This window comes from Panthera tigris, chromosome A1, assembly GCF_018350195.1.
Source record: "Panthera tigris isolate Pti1 chromosome A1, P.tigris_Pti1_mat1.1, whole genome shotgun sequence".
In the NCBI taxonomy this organism is placed as follows: domain Eukaryota; kingdom Metazoa; phylum Chordata; class Mammalia; order Carnivora; family Felidae; genus Panthera; species Panthera tigris.
This window is the reverse complement of record NC_056660.1, coordinates 112,234,203-112,253,866: the sequence shown is the minus strand read 5'-3', so window position 1 is coordinate 112,253,866 and position 19,664 is coordinate 112,234,203. Positions and strand designations below refer to the sequence as shown.

Sequence of the window (19,664 nt, the reverse complement as noted above, 5' to 3'; positions counted from 1 at the left end):
GCCTTGATCGTCTAGATACACAGCAACATGGTCTTTTCTCCCATAACTATCATACGAATGAATGCGGGACTTTGGACAGATTGATTATAAAAACACCATCATTCCCTCTACTAAAAGCTGCCCTAGGGCTGAAAAGAACCTTAGGACTCTAGCAAGTTCAACTTGCTCCTTTCATGGAGGAAAACGGTGGCCACAAAGAGGTGGATGGCCTTCTCCAGGTGGCCTGCTTCTACTCTTTGAACCCCCAGGCCTCAGTAAATTCTCCACACAAGACCTAGAGTGATCCACTTAAAATACAATCAGGTTTTTTCACTCTCTGCCTCAACACTCTTCAGTGGCTCCCCATCTCCCTCAGAGTGACACCAGTGTCATTACAATAGCCTACAAAGCCTTCCACCTCTTCACCCCACTTCATTTCCAACCACTTCCTACCTCACTCGCTCTGTTTCAGCCCCACTGGTTTCCTTGCCTCACACCATTTCTACCTCAGAACCTCTGCTGGGGCTGACCCTCTGCCTGAGAGCTCCCCCAGAGAGTGAATGGCTCATGCCCTCACCTCCTTAGGTCTTCTGCTCTAAAGTCTCCTTCAAAGCGAGGCCTTCATAAACCAACCTGTTTGCAGCTGCAAGTTCTTCCACCCTGTCCTCCAGTTCTCTGTGCTCCTTTTCCTCCTAACAGTTAACACCTCTGACAAGACTGCATGCTTTCCTTTGTTTCTTCCTGTCTCAATGAATGTTAACATTTCTGTAATCATGTAAATGTGTAGTTGCCCCTTTCCATCCTTTGCTATCAGCATCTCCATCTGGTCATGTGGTTTTCCCAATGACCTCTTTCAAGGGCCATGTCATGTGACAATGCTCTAGCTCACTTCCCCAAGCTTCTACTCACACTGGGCATGTATGCTGTTCCTCTTCTGCTGTATAGTTCTGCGGAAAAGTCAAACCCAATGAGAAATGTATTCTGCCTTCACTCTAGATGCTTTAGGTGACTACCAGCAGGAATTTGGGAAGAATTCAATCCCAGAGAGTTAAAACACAGGGTGGGGGCCACAAGGAGACTAAGAAACACACCGAGAAATGGAAGAAAAACCAGAACATGGTATTAAGAAAAGCAAGAGAAAAGTAGGAGTGAAGAAGGAGGGCTAAATTTGCCAGTAGACATGCGTATTCTGTAGCACTGTCAAACGAGCTGCTTTCTGGGGGCCTAAATGAACCAGGGAGCATCATTCCTTCCAGGCCAGAGAACCTCCAATATCAGCTCATACCGTAGGAACCTCCTTCCTGCCTATCAGTATCAGTGGCAACTCTGGGGTAGTTGTTAACAGCTTATGATATGTGGCTTTTCAATTGGAGATTGGGGCTCCAGAGACACTCATCAGAGGACTGTGTAACATTAGTGGTTCCCAAAAAGCCATTGGGTTCAGAGCGCAGGAAGCCTCTCCACAACGCATGCCATTTCTCCATCAAGGAATAGATTCATGTCCAAAGATCTGTTCTACAGCACTCTTAGACCCTGGCAGTGTTTTCTAAAATAGACATCCCAGTATTGAAAGTGAACTGGAGATATACATGCTCAGCATAGTAAGAAAATACATTTGTGAAAGGGCTGTAAGAAAATACTTGGGACTGGGTGTCAGGAAACCCAATCCCGTGTCCCTTTCTCCTCGGTGGCCCCGCCTCTCTGAACTTTAGTTTTCACACGGGTAAATTGTGAGGATCAACCTCTCCCTCACTCCACTCACCCAGGGTTATTAACTCTTCAAGGACAGTGCTAAGTCCTGGCTCCAGAACCATACGGCAAGGTTTGGCCAAGAATCATAACATTATATGTGCTGAGTTCCTCACCTAATTCATTCTTCTGATCGTTTCCCCATTTATTTAGGTAAAATTCCCAAGCAGATTGCTCCAGTCAACTTTCCAAAGTTTCTCCCAACAAGTCAGACCACATAGCTACTCTGCTTACCACCTTTAAGGGCTATCTTGCTGCTCAGAGTGCAGTCCAGCCTCCTCCTCATGGCCTGAAGGAAGGCTCTTCACTGACCTTCCCTGCTGCCAACTGCCAGCCCCACTCCCTGACTCTTGAGCCATACTCAGTCTCTTCAGGCACGCGGGAAGAGCCTGCTGTCCCGCACTTCCATGCCCACTATCTAGAACACCCTGCCAGTCCCTCCTCCCTCACCACGATAACTCCTGGTTCCTCACACCAAGTGTCCCCTCCTCCATGAATTCACTCCATTCAGTGAACAAATGGAAGTTGTTCCAGGCACCCTCCTGGGTCACAAGATCGGAACACTGACTGCTCTTATCCCTGTGTCTGTGTCTCCACAAACAATCTCTGGACATTTTTATTACAGCATCTGTCACTGAGAGTATTCATTATTGCTTATGATACATTTGTCTCCAGCGCTAGACTGGTCTTGCTAAGGAAGGGCTGACATCTTGGTTATTGTATCCCCAGGATGGGGCTGGTATGGAGTCTGCACTCAACAGTGTCTATTAAGTGGGTGGAGGAGTTTTCTAACCAGTGAGAGTAAGCTTGTGCCTCCCAAAGGGTGTGGTAGGTGACAGCACAGTGGACAGCAAGGGTCCTGAACTGTCTGTGTGGCTCTGGACAACTTACTTGCCATCTTGGCATGTAGGTTTTTTTTACCCAGAAGGTGCAGATTAACTGCAGTTTAACTACCTCTCAGGCTGCTAGGAAGGTGTACTGGGGTCCACCTGTGCTTAGCATAGGGCCTTGGCACTTGCACAGTAACTGTCAGCAACTCAAATGAGAGAAGAGAAACAGGATGAGTTTTGTTAAGAAAATTTTAAATCTATTAACCTCATCTTCCTGCCTGGAAAACAGCTGAATCCCAAACGTGTCTGAGGCCCAGAATTGTTGCCAAGACCTGCCATTGAGATAGTGTTTGCGTGTCAGGGCTTCAGGGCATATTCTCTCTCCCTCCTGCAAGTTCACAGAACACCTACACTTTGGCCCGGTACTGAGAAGCTGACCTGAAAGAACAGTCCCCCCAGGAAGTGGTCTGGGAAGTCTGCTCTGCTGAAGACGCTTGGGCAGTGTACAGAAAGCCTTGGGGCCAAGACCACTGAAGGAATGTGCACATTTAAGTCCCTGAGGATTCGGAAGGGGGAATCCCTTCTGAATAGAATCTGAGGCTCGGGATGGGAGGGAACCACCTTTTGAACTGTCAAGCTCCATCTCAGCAGCCTGCAGGCCATTATTCAGAAACTGCCCAAATGTCGGTATTCATTTCTCCCAAGGCTTCCCAGCATTTCCCAGCCTATTCCACTGTCACCCACCCCCCCATTAATTTTCAGTGACCTTGTTCTCTGGACTCCAGGCATCCAGAAATGAAGGGGATTTTGCTTGAAGGAGGCTCCAGTACCCAGCATCCTTACCCCTGAGCCCCAGGGTTTTAACACTCCTCTGAGGGACAAGCTGGAGGAAAGGGACCATGATACCCAGCATGGATATAAAATGCTGAACCTCGGAAGCAGGGGGCCTAATTTCACTCACTAAAGTACTTAATTTCACACATTTCTTTTTTCATTAAGCATTCCTGCTGCTCAAACCCTTGGGCCCATGCTACTTTTACTCATGGCCTTGGAATAATTTAAATTAGCCTGGGTGAGTTAATATTTAAATCTGGTAAAACTGATGAGGGCATTTGACTATGGAGGAAATGATTTGCAATGCCCAATGAGGAGCTACTAGATTGGTCAGAAAAGTCAGTCTTCTATAAACAATCTGCATTTCAGATTCACAGAGCTTTTAGTGCTTGAAATTACCCCAATACCCAATATTTTAGTGCTTGTGTCATGGAACCAGGCTGGAATACTGGCAGAAAAACCAAGCGGCACTCGGAGATCTTAGTGGATCAGAGATTTATTTACCACCGGCGGGCTCAGAGGAGACCGTTTCTCCAAAGATCTGAGTGCTGAATGCAAGTGGGGAGGGTAACTTACAGTTGTCAGCCTCCGTATCTGTGGGGGTTTTCCCGCATAGGGCAAATGAAGGAAGAAGAACCGGAGGAGGGGTCTCCAAGCTAGAGACCAGAGCGTGTTTTAGTCCCGTGGGCCATCTTTGGCACAGTATTTTATTCACCTCTCCAACACTTGAAATACCCAGTAAGTGGCCAAGCTAGAACCTGAACCCGGGACTTCCTGAATTAAGGCCAGTGATAGCCTGCAACTTGCCTAGTGCCCAGCTAAAAGCAGTTCCACTAAGACACTGGGAATTTTAATTTGAGGGGAGACAAAAACAATAAACATTACTTCTCCCAGCCTATAATGGTTTTTCTAAACACATTTTTAAAAAACATCTATTTGAACTGGCACAATCGAAAGTGATTTCAGTGTTAAGACAATTTTTACTTTGCTGAACTACCATACAAATTTTGAACAGGGAAGCTTGAGAAGTGTGGCTTGATTAAGAAAAAGAAGGTAAGGCAGCAGTGTCTTATAAACAGACCTGTAATCTTTTGGGATATTTCCCGTTGTGGGGACTCAGATTTGAAACAGACATGCAGAGCTTAGAATCCACTGCTTCAAACAAAGCCACCACTTATCTAAACAGCCTTTCTCCTCAGAAAAACATTTGGTTTCAATTCCTCTTATATAATGGACCATTTTCACCAGAAAAGGGAAAACTCTGATTAAAACACTGCCTGGGCAGGGGTGCCCGGGTGGCTCAGTCGATTCAGCGTCTGTCTGTCTCCGGCTCAGGTCTTGATCTCGACATTCGTGAGTTTGAGGCCTGCCTCAGGCTCTGTGCTGACAGTTCAGAGCCTGGAGCCTGCTTTGGATCCTGTCTCTGTCTCTCTGCCCCTCCCGCACTTGCTCTCTGTCTCTCAAAAACGAATAAACGTTAAAAACAAACAAACAACAACAACAACAACAGTCTCTGGGCAGAGTAGAGATGATCCACTGTGGCCGGACATGGGCCTGTGACCAAGTCAGCCATGCTTCGGTGCCTATAACTCTTTGTCTGCTCCTAGTTTCATTCTTATTTATTTATTTTGAGGGAGGGAGAGAGAGAGCACGTCCGTGCTTGGGGGGGGGGGTGGAGAGAGAGAGAGAGAGAGAGAACATGGGGGAGGGGCACAGAGAGAATCCCAGAGCCTGCTTGCTGTCAGCACAGAGCCTGTCGTGGGGCTTGAACCCACAAACTATGAGATCAGGGCCAGAGTCAGACGCTTAACTGACTGAGCCACCCTGGCACCCTCCTCCTAGTACCATTCCTGACTCCAAGCTTTTTAGGCAGGTGCATCCTCAAAGGCTACCAAATTATAGTGTGGTCATCTGCCAGTGTGCTTGGGTTTGACGTATGGAGGAGACAGAAAAGGGAACACCAGCAAACGGCTGGGGCGGAACTATTCAGGGAGACCAGCATTTGCTCAAATCCAGGGTGTGCAGTAAGAGATCACAGGAAGGTCTGACAGCCTAGCCCTTGAGTCCAGACTTCATCTTAGGGACGAGGAGTACACTGCAGGGGCAGGTGACCATGATCTGACCTGTACTTGAAGAGGTAAGGACATAGAACTGAAAAACTGAGAGTCCAACCAGAGGAGGGTCTGCAGAACTGTGGTGATCCATGGTGACAGCCTGAGGAGTTGGGGCCACAGGAAGGAGTAATGGGCAACGGTGGGGCTGTGAGGTAGGGGGAGACGGGGCGGCCAACTTGGGATACGTGATATATCTGGCACTGACAGGACATCCACTTAGAGCAGTCTCTCTGCATAGCAGAAATGTAGCCTTGAAGCTCTGAAGAAAAACAGCAAGTTGTTTACCTGTGTGACATTTGCAAAGAAATGAAGAACGAAGCTTAGTCAGGGACAGAGGGAAAATTGAGAATGGCCCAACTCTTGGAAAGCAACAGCCTTTAAGAGCTGTGGGACAGGATGAGGACCAAGAAAGGAGGCTAAGGAAGAAGAAGGCTGTGGGAAGGCAGGCCGCCATGTCTGATGTGCAGAAGCCAGGGCAGTGCTGACCTCTTGGAAGTGAGGCATTCATGAATGAAACTGTTTCACTAACTGACCACTTAGCAATTCTTTTACTACATTAACCTCCTAAGTATGCAGGCCAAATATAGTACATAGAATGGGCTGGTACGACGTCAAGTCTTTCCCAGGTTTGAGCGGCTATAAAACTCCTTAATGTCACTTACAAAATATTCAAGAGTCTTTTCCACACAGTCCTGGTTCTGAATCCATTTTTTAGTTCTGAAGAGGCAGAATAACACAGTGGTCAAGGCACAGACTTTAGGGACAGGCCTTCCAGATTCAAATTCCAGATCTCCTGCCTCCTAGGTGGGCACATTACAAATCTCTCTGCCTAAAGAACATTCGCTGTGAAAACAAGATAACAACAGGATGTACTTCACGGGGTTGTTCCAAAGATTTAACTGAGGTAATATACACATACACGTACACCAAACAGTGCCTGACACATAGTAGGTGCTCAGAATGTTACTGAATCATTACACTTTAAAAATCTAAGCCAATTTCGTTTTACAGCATCAGTGAAGATAGAGAATGACAGTATTCAATATAGTACAAGGCTGTACACAAGCCACATATTTAATTTAAAATTTTCTAGTAACCTCATTATAAAAAGGCGAAATTAACAATATTTGATCTAACCTAACTTACCTAAAATAGTGTCACTTCAACAGGTGATGGCTACTAAAAAAATGAAGTATTTTACCTTTTTTTTTTTTTTTTTTTTTTTTTTTACTAAGTCTTTGATACCTGGTGTGTTAGAATACACTTACACAGCACCTCGCATTCAACTTGCCACATTTCATGTGCTCAATATCCACATGTGATTAGCGGCCATGATATTGGCAGTGCAGATATAGAGGAACATATATCAAACTGTTAACTCTGGGTTACTTCGCAAGGCTGGCTTAGAGGTTAGGTAGGGGAACTAGCAACATTTTGTTTACATACTTCTACACTGTTTAATATGTTACAATGACAAGATACGTTTTTAAAACCCAGTTATGTTATAAAAAAATTATGAAAAAACTAACAACCCAAAATTAATGTTCACTGAATCATAGACATATAGAAGGTGTTCGAATGTGGGAGTTAGGACACCTGGGCTCCAGGCCCTTTCCCATTCCTTGCCCTCAGTTTCCTTCCATTTCGTTTAGAAAGGGATGCTTCCTTAAAACCTCTCAGTTATTAAAATGCACAAATGTTGGACACTATATTTCTCCTATAATGCATCCAAGAATCTATGAAAGGATGAGAACTTTCTCCTCAATCCTGGAGAAGGTTTATCTGTAAACAGAGGGGCAGGTAACAGGTCTTCTGGCGATCTGAGAATTTCCTGTCTCTAAATCGGCCCTCGAAGACACGTTTCCGTTTTGCCGCTGGCTATCAAGGTTCTCAGCTCTAAAGAGCTCACGTGTACATTCATACCCTGGTTCCCTCCGTGCCCCGCTGTGGTCACAAATGCCAAGGGAAATGGAAAATGAGCCTGACCTTCTCACTCTCCCGCAGGAATGATTTGGTCCGAATGCAAGGAAATCTGGGAGGAGGGGCCGCGGGAGTACGTGCTGCACCTGTGGAACCTGCTAGACTTCGGGATGCTGTCCATCTTCGTGGCCTCCTTCACCGCCAGGTTCATGGCCTTCCTGAAGGCCAGCGAGGCCCAGCTGTACGTGGACCAGCACGTGCAGGACGACTCGCTGCACAACGTCTCACTTCCGCCGGAAGTGGCGTACTTCACCTACGGTGAGCCAGAGGGCGCTCTAGCGAGTCCTGCCTTGTGTTCCCGGGGCGTGGCCCAGGGCCCTGAGCTCGGCTCCACCTGCGGATCTGCTCCAACATAGCCCAGCTCCCTGCAGCACAAGCAGCTCGGTAGAATGTGCAATTAGCGACTATAAGAAATGAATTTTTGTATGTTTAGAAGGATAGATTTGTTTTGGAAAGGCTCTTAGAACGTTTTCTGGGAGATTTTTTTTTCCCTTATTATTTTTTTTAGAGCTTGAGCATGGGCACGTGCGAGCAGGGGAGAGGCAGAGAGAGAGAGATTCTCAAGAACGCTCCATGCCCAGCACCGAGCCCCTCTCGGGACTCGATCTCACAACAGGGAGACCGTGACCTGAGCTGAAATCAGGGGTCAGTCGCTTGAACGACTGAGCCCTACCCAGGCTCCCCGTTTTTTGTTTTTTGTTTTTTTTTCTTTTTTTTTTTAAGAAAGATTTCATTTCTGATGTGGCTCCAAGAGCAGTAAGAGGAAATGTATAGATGAAAGAATTTTCATTCTGTATTTGATCCCTGTATTTTGTGCAGAGATAGGCCCTCAATTGCCCAATCCGAACATTCTTTTCTCATGGCAAAATTAGTTTTTTTGGAGATGACTTAATTCTTTCAAACCACAAGGCCATATGGTGGAAGGTAGTAGACTGAAATTTTAGGAATAATAAGAGTTACAGCATCCATTTATTGAGGACTTGCTAGGTGCCAGGAACTGTACAGACATTTTAAACCATAAACTCCAATCCTTGCAAAAGGCCTCAAAAAAAGGGGGGGGGGAGGGTCTTTTCTGCCCCTATTTTCAGATGACGAAATGGGCTTCCATGGCAGGGCTCACAGTGTTCTCAGAAATACAGGAATACCTTGGATAGCAAGGGATCCTGGCCCAACATGAACTGAAAACCATTCAGAATGGCATGGTGCTTATGTTTCCAGGCTTTGGAGGTACACTTAGATTCAAATTCTACTTCTACAGCTTACTCTGAGATTCTGTTTATCTAACTTTTCTGAGCCTTTATTTTCCCAAATGTAAAACCAGGAGAAAACCTATGTCAGAAAGTTTGTTTTAAATAAGATAGCGCATAAGAAGAATTTTGCATTGTGCTCTAAAAATATTAAAGGTTCACTAAATGGTAATAGTTATTATCAATACTGCCTATAAGGTCATTTGCCTGCTCTAACACTGTGCTTTCTGTACTAAAAGAGAAGTGGGGAGAAGAAACAGATTTGTGTTATTGTTACCAGTAAACTAGCTGAATAGGCATTCATTAATGGCAGCCACTACATTATGAAAGGTTTGAATGTCAAAAGTCCCTGTTACATGAAGTCACTCGGCAATGAGCTGCAGAGGGCTGGCCATTTAATACAGCTGTTGAGTTGCTACCCATATTCCATATGGATTGTGTTACACAGACTGTTACATGTAAATGTGGTAAGGAAACACCTACTGAGAAATGGCGAGTCTGGTAGTATTATAAGCCATTCGCTTTTCATTTGTTGGTTTAGCAAAATTAGACTTGTTAAAAGCAAAATGGGCTTGTACGTTTTCTCCTCTGTGCTATTCAGGGTTCATCAAAGAAAGATAAGAGAATCTTGATACTAAATTGGACAATTTTCTTTTTTATTATTATTTTTGAGGGAGAGAGTGTGAGCAGAGGAGAGGGGCAGAGGAGAGGGAGAGGGGGGAAGAGAGAGAGAGAGAGAGGGGGAGAATCTTAAGCAGGCTCCATGCTCAGCATGGAGCCCTACAAGGGACTCTATCTCACAATTGTGAGATCATGAACTGAGGTGAAATCAAGAGTCAGACACTTGACCCACTGAGCCCCATAAATTGGATCATTTTCTTTTCTTTGAGAGAGAGAGAGAGAGAGAGAGAGAGCAAGCAAGCATATGCACGAATGGGGGAGGGGCAGAGAGAGAGAGGGAGAGAGAATCCCAATCAAGCTCCGCATCATTAGTGCAGAGCCCTATGCGGGGGCTCAGACCCACAAACTATGAGATCATGATCTGAGCCAAAATCAAGAGTCAGAGGCTTAACCGACTGAGCCACCCAGGTGCCCCAAACTGGATAATTTTTTTAATTCCCTGATTCAGGTTGCAATATTGTCCACTTGTACCTTCTGTTTCTTTTAAGGATTGTGTTAAGGTCTCACCCAACTGCAAAGTACTGCACATTGTTGCCCCTGCCTCGAGGTTCACCCTGAGTCTTGGAAATCTCTTGGCTCTGTCATAGTGTTCGCTTGTGCTCCAGTTGCTGGGCAAGAGAGCCCCCTTGTGGCCATCCGGGCAGTGGTACCTTCCAACCTCTACAGCTCCGAATAGACAGATTCCAGTTTTTCAGGTTGTGATAGGGCAATTTTTCTCAAGGAAAGAGCTCCAAAAAGAAGAAAATCCCTTTGTCTGAATTGTCACACTGCTGTCTGCTTTACAACAATCACAACTCTTACAAGCCAATGTAAATAGAAAACTTTTTCACTGGAAATCCTGATCACCAGGGTCCGATGACAGCTAAATCTATCTTCCTGCATTATAGAAGCAGCTTTTATTATTACAGTTAAGGTTTCATACAGTAAATTATAGGAGGGAAAAAAAGAAATCCCTTTTTGGTGTTTCTTGTAGAAGTCAAGTCATTTCATGTTACCCAAAGGTGTTATTTATCCTTAGAGAGTGACAGATACATTTGAGAAACATAATTTGTTCTCCTTACTTGTCTTTCCTGGACTTCTGAGTTATGACCTTGATGAGAACATAGAGTCTATAATTGTATTGTATCTCCAAATGTAATTTAGAATGCACTCCATGGAACTTTGTAGCAAACAGAGGCCTGGCTTCCCTTACTAAATGTTTCTTACTGCTCTTTATTATTATAATTGTTTAACACAGTCTAGCTTTGAAAATAAAGAAAAAGTTTCCTCTTCTTCCATTTCCCTTAGGGTGCCAAGAATTGCTATGTAATCTCCTTGCTATCTGCATTTACCTGGCTCTGAAAAAGACCCCATACCCCAAATCCAATCTTTAAAATGGCAATAATAATATCTACTCTACAGGACTGTCACTAAAATCACAGCTAATGTACAGAGTAAGGGCTAATTTAGGTTTCTCAATGTTTCCCAATTGATGTTTCACTTAGCACTTCTCAACAGGGAGACTCTTGGCTTTTTTAGCAGAACAATTTTCGTGCTACGGGTCTGTCTGGAGTGATGCGGGATATTAGCATCCCTGTAATCCTCCTGCCCCAGCTTCGTGAAAACAGCCGACACCCGCATACGGTTCCCCAGGATGAAGGCGCTGCCCTCACCCGAGAAACACTGTACGTGCCGACACGTAGCAGGGAGCTTTTCAGTGACAGACGCTGTTCCTTGCGCCATTAGAACTGCAATAGGAACCCTTCACAGCTCTGTTCTGCTGCAGGAAGACACTCGGGGTTGCTGCTGAGACTCACATCAGAGACCACAAACAGAAACCTGACCGCCCAGGACAGGTCCCAGGACTCTTGCCACCTGGAAAAGCACTCTCATAGCAAACCTGGATGACTGGTCACCACTTTGGAGACCCTAGCTCAAACACAGAGCAACTCTTCCAGACACATACTGCCTGAGAAACAAAACCCCAGAACGTTTTCTCAGGCAAGATCCTTTAGATTGCCGGCCCTCATGGGTGCTCATCTGTTTCGATTTGTGGCTAGTCCAAACTTGTGGTATTTCCTTCAGTCATTTAACAAACACTTATCAACACCCATCGGGTGCCAGGCCCTAGGCTGACTACGCACTTCACATCCATGATTTCATTTTACCCCCCACTACAGCTCTCTGAGGTTGACGAAATTACGCCCAGTTTACAAATGGAGAAAATCCAGCTCCAAAACGTTAACTGACTTGCTTGCGATCACACAGCATCTGCATAGAAAGGCCACTGTCAGCCTCAGGTCTGTCTGACTGTAAGCCCGTGCCCCGCCCCACCACCTCCTCGTGACGCTTCCCCAGTGACTGGAGCAGCCCCTGCTTGTGGAGCTCACACAATGGTAGGGAGGACAGAATAGGAAGCAGCGCGGTAAGTTCCATGACAGAGGGTGCACAGATAACAAGGGAACCAAGGGGAACCGGGAGCCCATCTCAGTTTGTGGGAGTCACACAAGGCTTCCTGAAAGAGATGTCACTTGAGCAGAGTCTTAAAGGATGACTGGGAATGAGGCGGTCTTAAAGTAAGGGAAGAGTGCTCCAGCCAGATGGACTAGCACATTCCAAGAGGGAAGGTGTGGTACCTTCAGTGCATTGGAATCAACTTCAAGGGCAGGAATGGCAATGATGAGGTTAGAGGCCTCTAAAAATGCCTACCTGGTTTCTCCGCCAGAAGCAAGTCACTACAGCAGATCCTGCCCCCCCCCACCCCCACCCCACGAGTAACCCGGATTATTTTCTTTCAGCCAGGGACAAGTGGTGGCCTTCAGACCCTCAGATCATATCGGAAGGGCTGTATGCCATCGCTGTCGTGCTGAGCTTCTCCAGGATTGCATACATCCTGCCAGCCAATGAAAGTTTTGGACCCCTGCAGATCTCGCTGGGGAGAACTGTGAAAGATATCTTCAAGTTCATGGTCATTTTCATCATGGTATTTGTGGCCTTCATGATTGGAATGTTCAATCTGTACTCCTACTACCGAGGTGCAAAGTACAACCCAGCGTTTACAACGTGAGTAACCCAGGGCTCTCCTCGGAGGGTCTCCCTGCCCCCCCCCCACCCGAGGAATCTTTAGGAGTCTCTTCCAGGTGGCCCCTGGCACAGACTCGTGTTTCCTTGGTGTTTCTACAAATTAACTGCAACTTTATCCAAGGGCAGCTTAGAGTTCAGGTTCTGGAGTTGAAAGAATCCAGTTTTTACTCTGTATTAGACCTTCATTTTTGCCACTTACATTCCTCAACTTCTCTCACCTTTAGTTTTCTCTTCTTTAAAATGAGGATAAAAATAATACCTGCTTAATAGGGCTAGTCTGAAGATTCATTGAAAGGATTCAGCTTATACTCAATACATGAAAGCAAGGACTATTACTACCGTTCTTGTATTTGCCTGTGTTGCCTAAAAAACAGAGTCCAGGGCCAATGTTGCATGCCAGCGCTTTACTGGAGAAAGGCAGTCGCAAGCCAAACAAAATAAGACTGAAGGAAAGAGGAAAGTGGGGGGTGGGAAGGAGAGCAGATACAGGGTGCTGACCTAGCCACCATCTATCACAACGTACAACATGGTCATGACATACTCTCTGGGAAGATTATATGGAAATACCACATCTCAGAATAGCCCATCAGGATGAGAAATAGCCAGTTGATCAGCCACAGCCTTTCCATCTGCTATTTTCCATTAGTCACATTCGAAAACAAAAAGATTCACTCCAGAGGACATGAACTCACCTAGCACCTTGAAGACAGCCCTGGGGGAGCGAGCCATATCCACAAAGCATGAGAGATAGGTCTGTGTGTCGGTACGCTCAGCCACCCTCTGCACCTGGCCGGGTGAACCAGTGACAGTGCATGGACACTGAACAAGCCCGGTGACATCGTGTGCATCAGCAGCAGCTGGGAAGGCCCAGGAAGGAGGCAAGAGGCATGGGTACAAGCAGAGGCAAGGTGCTGTCAGGCCGACTGACGTTAGGGTCCAGTAGCAGCTGCTGCCCGCAGAGCAAGATAGTGCCGTGGACTCCTGCGTGGAGGTGGTGTTGGAGCTCACTGAGCCTGTGTCCACGCAGACCCAGGGCTCTTCCCCTCTGCGGGCGATGCCAGGCAGTCTCCTGGAGGGCCATCAGTAGCATGAGCAGTGGTCTAGTGGAAGACTCAAGGAGACCTGAGTTTACAATGTGACAAGGGCGTTTACTAGCTGATGGCCATATGCCAGGTCACTCGATTTATCCATGCCTCTGTGTCTTCACCTGGAAAATGGAAATGACTCTATGCCTTGTTCATAAATCCCTTTAGGAATACTTGAAGTGGTTGTGCAAAGGGCCCACAGCACACAAGTATTAGTGGTCTAGGTCTTCTCCTTGGCCCACTCAGGCTCAGAACTTCCCCCTGCTTCTTCAAGCTCCCACCCAGAATCTTGAAGGAAGGACAGTCAGATCTCCAGGCAGAAGCACAGCAGCTGGGACCTGCAGGGCCAGCACTTCCTGACATGGGTCCCCAGGAATCCTAAGTGGCCCAGAATTTGTTTCCCGGCCGGTAAAAATGGCTGAGCCCAGCCACTGAGGTTCCCTGAGCAATTCCCAGCTTGCAGCCCTTCTCCTGGAGAAATCACCTATCAGGGGAAGACACTTAGCGCCAAGAACCCAAACCAAGAACAACGAGCACACTGTACCCCTGAGATCAGAATCATGGACTCGGCTGCCCGGCCCACAGGACCTACCTAGAAGGGCGGGACCCCGGTGCTGCTGAGCCACAGAAGCGGTTGCTCTCTGGCACAGAGTAGTTTGTGTTTACAAAGAGCAGGTGCCTAGCCCAGGGCTGAGAAACGCACCAGAGAGATACCCGGCTCCGCCCTCAGCCCACAGCAGCCCAAGGCTCAGACAGACCAGGTTTCAGACTGAGCTCTCCTCTTCCCAGAGGGGAAGCCGGCCACGTGGCCTTGGGCAAGTGCTTAAATCCCCTGGGCCTCAGTGTCCCCAGGTCTGAAGTAAGAAGACCAAGATGACCAACCTCACAGGATTGGTATCACCAGTATCAAATGCAGGGCATAGTGTACAAGGGAGCTCCAGTGAATGGCAGTGGGGAATAAGGAAGCGGGGGAGGGTTCACTACAAGAGCAGACACCTGGGTACTGATTTGGCTCGACAGGACCCTTTCTGAGCAGCAGCCTCGTTTACAAACTGTTGTGCAGATGAGGCCAAGTATATTATTGAATCAGCCGGACTACTTTATATAACTCCAATACTCAGTGATTAGCTGTTGCAGGAACAAAATAAGTTTGAATCACCCAAAGGCAAGTTCGCTCTAGATCCGCTAGATGTACCCACTCAGCATGGGATGTGGGGGTTATTGAACCACAGTCACAATGTCCACCAATGAACAAAGGCTCTTAACGCTCTTTGGTCAGGCCTTGGTGTCCCTCCTGTGTTTCCAGTCTAGCACAATGCCTCGTGCACGCGGTATGGCTCACTAAATTCTTTGTGAACAAGAATGACAGAGTGAACAGGGGAAACAAAGCCAGGTTCTAGGCAGTAGAGTTATCCAAAGACTGGGGATCTGACCATGTGAACTTCTGTTCCTTTTCTCAGAAAGGACCCTGGGTATTCTGTGCAAGCCCTCTCCCTGTTCCTCACAAGGAGCCTGTACTACTGGCCCACAGTTGCTCAGAAGGTCAGTGCCAGGACACAGGAGAAAATGAAAAAGGTCAGACCTAAGAGCAGGGCTCACCTGGCCACAATTCCCAGCTGGACGCACCACCGCTAATCTCTAGAAGGAATCAGTGGGAATCAGGAAAGTCATGGGAAAAGATGAAAGCAGAAGAAAGGGGCAGTGCGGTCGGCTTGTTCCATGTCCTGGGAAGCGAATGGAGACCTTCCAGACACGAGAGATCCAACTGAAGAGGACCCAGGCCCTCCAGGATGGGGAAGGGAAGAAAAGGTGTGGCAGAGGCAAGCACAGTGGAGAAAGGACAGGGAATTTATGGCCTTGGCAGTTCCTAAAATGGGATGTGCAGCTGTGAGGGCATGTGATTGAACAGGAAACAGTCAATAGAGCGGTGAAGTGGAGAAGAAAGAATGGATTTTTGTAAATGTCATCTTTCACCCTTTGACTGCTCTCTAGGGTGGTTGCCCTAAGAGATCTTTGATAAGCAAAAAGCCACGTTAGGATGAATGAGATGTGCACTCTCAGGGACGCAGAACTGTGTACCAGCTATGCTGGTGGTAAAGTTGAATGACCCCCTCTCAGGTGAATGTGTGCCCATCCCCAGGCCACCCTGCCTAGCTCCAGATCTTCCCTCTAGACCTCCCACAGGCTGGGGGCTTCTCTCCTGTAGAATTTGGAGCTTGTAGGGTAAGATGGGTCCCCTCATCTGTTTCTAAAGAGTCAGAAGACTCAATCCTCCAGAAAGGAAATCTGGGCTGGAACACAACGCAGGCATCACCCCTCCCTTCACTGGTCCCCCAGCTCCACACCTGCCATGTTCAAGGACAGCTGGGGTTCCTAAAGGCTGTTCAGAGCCCACTTTGGAAGTCGGCTGTGAGGCACCAAGAGACAGCTGCCCCATCAGAGCCCTGCTCACTGCTCACCCTAGGGGTGCAGTCCCAGTTTAGATCACAATAGCCAGTCCCCCCTGCATCTCACCAAGTTACAGCCTGTCCCAAATGACAAGGCTGGGAACAAAAGGAAAGAGAACAAAGGTTTCAGAGACAATTGCAGACCCTCAGGCCTCAGCCCAGACCTGAACACCCCCCAGGTGTTCCAGTTCTTCCCTCCCCACCCCAAATTCCCATTCCCTCCATCCAGCAGACCTCGGTGAGGGGGTTAGAAGAAAATAGACAGACTGAACTATTTCTGCTCAGGTATGAATAAATGCATAGTGGGAACAGTCTTAAGTGAGATCAGTGGTTCTCAAACCACATAACCATCTAGGGAAACGGCTGAACTGAGGACTTCCCAGGCCCCACCCCCTAGAGACTCTAATCGCAAAAGTTCCAGGGTAGGGCCCAGAAGTCTGGATTCACAAGCCAGTGGGGGGGCTCTGTGAAGGTGGTCCGAGGGCTACAGGGTGACAAACGCTGATGCTATCCAACCTCATTACTCAGATGGGGACAAAGAGGCCGCTCTCAGCGGTGTGTATTTCAAAAGCAAAGGGCTTGTTCACCTCAGTAAGTGTCTCATTGGTAGACTCTCAGGCTTTGCAAGTGGGATTTGTTTTTGTAAGTACGAGTCAGAATAGGTAGCCAAATCCCGCCAGCTCCGGAGTCCGATCCTACGAACATTTCACAACATGTCAGCCTCCGTCCACTTCAGAACCCAGGGCACTCTCAAAGGGCTGGGTTATTTTTCTCAGTCGCTTCTGTGTCGGGGCACCGGCTGAAGGGGGGCAGGGACGTGAGGGCATGGGTCATTGGCTGGTGAGCTGGGCCTGTCTGGGCATGACAGATAGTGCACCTGCTGGCAGCTCATTATCTCTAAGCCGCTCCTATGAGAAACTGTGAATGACCAAAGGGGAGGAAGAGACAGCTCTCAGACAAGTTTTATGCTCTCAGAGTACAAAATCAAAATATTCCAAGACAGGGGTCAGGAAGTAGAGACAAAGTTGAAAAAGTCACCAGAGAGTGCTCTTCTTTAAGCAAGTCTTTAAGAAAAGTTGCTGATTCTGTTAGGAATTTTGTTCTTATTACGAACACATCTTTAACTTTATCGTGGAAGTCAGCAGACAAAGAGGATCTGCCTTTTGAGGGGGTTGTTTTGAGATTTTCAACTTACAGACTGTATGGAAACCATGGGGTTCCAGCACTCTGGTTACAGTGTTAGAGAGACCAAAAGCCCTGGGCTCGCTGATGAAACACAGCTAGGCAAGAATGCCTACAAAAAGGGTTGGCTTGGGCCACTTAGATGTCTTAGTTGGTTAAGTGTCCAACTTCAGCTCAGGTCATGATCGCCTGGTTTGTGAGTTCGAGCCCCATGTCAGGCTGTCTGCTGTCAGCACAGAGCCCACTTCTTTGTATCCTCTGTCTCTCCTCCCCCCTTTCTGCCCCTCCCCCATGCTCTCTCTCTCTTTCTCTCAAAAATAAATATTTTTTTAAAAAAGGTAGGTTTCCCTGTACTCTGATTGTGACCATAGCAGGACAGGGACACAGAGAAGAACAGGAGCAATGGGGGGCAAAGAGGTGGCCCAGAGCAGGGAAGTGAAGGGCTCCCTGACACAACTCATGACTCACAATGGGCTCCTACTCTCCCCTTTGGGTGAACTTGGCCTCCCCTAATTAGTTCTGATTGGACATTAAATGTGGGGCCTGCCTCCCCCCAGAAAATGAGCCAGCCTATGTTTTTTTACCAGGCTGTTATGTAGTCAGCTTCATAGCCCAGGTGAGTTGAGACTTTTCTAGCCAAAAATAATACCTCTCCTAAGGTTATTCTGTCTCCCCAGGACTCATTTTCATGGAAGGAGTTTCAGCAGTGTAAGCAAAATTAGAAGCTTCTGTTTTCCATGACGGTTATGGAAAATTTCCACATATTATAAAGGGAGAGGTTCATATGGCCGCCAGGGGCAGGAGGTGCTGATTCAGCTCCCCCAGCCCCATGGGGCCACAGAATAGCCAGGTCCTCCTTCCTGGAGGGGCACTGGGGCTGGGGCAGAAGCTCCTGAAGACTGTGCCCCACATAGCCCACCGCACCCCAGAACTGCTGTGTCACCCTGTTGCTGAACAATTCGCGACACACACATGATCTGCGCTCTCACTTAATCTTCCCAAGACTGGACTGACACAGACACTACTACCCAAAAACTAAGGCTCAGGGAGACATTAGACTTTCCCAAGACTCCAGAGCCAAGAAAAGGACCTGAACTCAGATCTGCCTGACTCCTATCCTTGACCTGAAATTTCCAAGAGTGGGATCCCCACCCCCACACCACAGCTCCAAAGTCAAGGGTGAGTCTCTGTAAAAGTTGGGTGACTTTCCTGTGGCACTAAACTCTACAGAAGATCCTACTGGATTCAGATGTACCTATTGTTGAGAACCTGAGAGCTCTACATACCTTATTTCTAAATATCTCTTGATTTCAGCTCAGGTCATGATCTCACGGTGTGGGATCAAGCCCTGCATTGGGCTCTGCACGGGTGGCACATAGCCTGCTTGGGATCCTCTCTCTCACCATCTCTCTCTCTCTGCCCCTCCCCTGCTCACACTCTCTAGACAAACATTAAAAAAAAAAAAAGACTGTCCTCCTGTCCCTGAGGAATTCATAAACAAGTGGGGAATTCAAAAAAAAAAAAAATAGCATCATTATTTCACCACATCAAAGGGTACTTGGGCAGCACGATGAGGAGGAAGCACTGAACTGTGCCCAGCAGGGTCAGGGAAATGTTTATGGAGGGGGTGGCCTTGAAGGATCTTGGAGGATGACTAGGAAGTAATTCAAAGTAAAGGAGCAGAGAATTTTTGGAGGACTTCCAATAAGCAGGAGTTTGGGGAAATGAGAGATTACATAAAATAATCCAGGAGCATCCAGGTCGTGAAGGACTTTACGAGTCCGGAAAGGCTGGGGCACTTGTTTGAAGGGTGCTTTGGAAGGGGTGAGATGGGAACCCCAAGATCGGGATTTTATCATGAGTGAAAATACCCACAGCCCCTCCCCTCAAGGAACTTGCAGACTGGCTGGGAAGACAGGTCACAGGAATGAGGGCATGTTTACAAAATGAGATGTTCTGAGAGAAAGGACCTTAAAAGAAGGGCAGCTCCCAGGAGAGCTGAACTAGGTCCATTAGGTGGCTGCAGCAGGGAGCTGCTGGGAGAGAGGACAGGACCCTGACCTGGGCAGTGCCTGGGAGATGGAGAAAGGAGATGGAAAGGGACCCTGGGGAGGCAGGAGTGGAGATGTGATGACTGACTGAACATGGGGATTCTGAGGGAAGGAGGATGTTCCTTGGGTTTTGACAGTTGGAAGGCCTAGAAGGACCTGGGGGAGGCCATCTGGAGGAGCATAGGATGGAGAGAAAGGCAAGAGCGCTGGTGGCTCAGGGGAGAGATGGGGGCTTCCACCGTCCCCAGGAACCATAGCCAGCAGAGCCGAAGGCAAACACTCAGATCCAGGCAGATGCCTGGAAGTCTGTGTCCTAAGGGGTTGGAGGAAGTGTAGGGCCTTGAGAAGGAAGGCCCCATGCTCACAGTGCCAGGGGCCAAGCAGAGACTTGCCGAAGGAGCAAAGTAGGCTCTTCAGCTAAA

The 19,664-nt window shown here is 47.6% G+C and overlaps 1 protein-coding gene across 1 annotated transcript in view; it reads left to right on the top strand.

Annotated features, from left to right (window-relative positions):
- Window positions 1–19,664, top strand: part of TRPC7 (transient receptor potential cation channel subfamily C member 7) — a 131,013-nt gene that overhangs the window by 87,850 nt on the left and 23,499 nt on the right. The window contains exons 6-7 of the mRNA XM_042956330.1: window positions 7,511–7,744; window positions 12,192–12,456. Of these exons, the coding sequence (XP_042812264.1) occupies window positions 7,511–7,744; window positions 12,192–12,456 (499 nt within the window). The remainder of the gene's footprint in view (window positions 1–7,510; window positions 7,745–12,191; window positions 12,457–19,664) is intronic.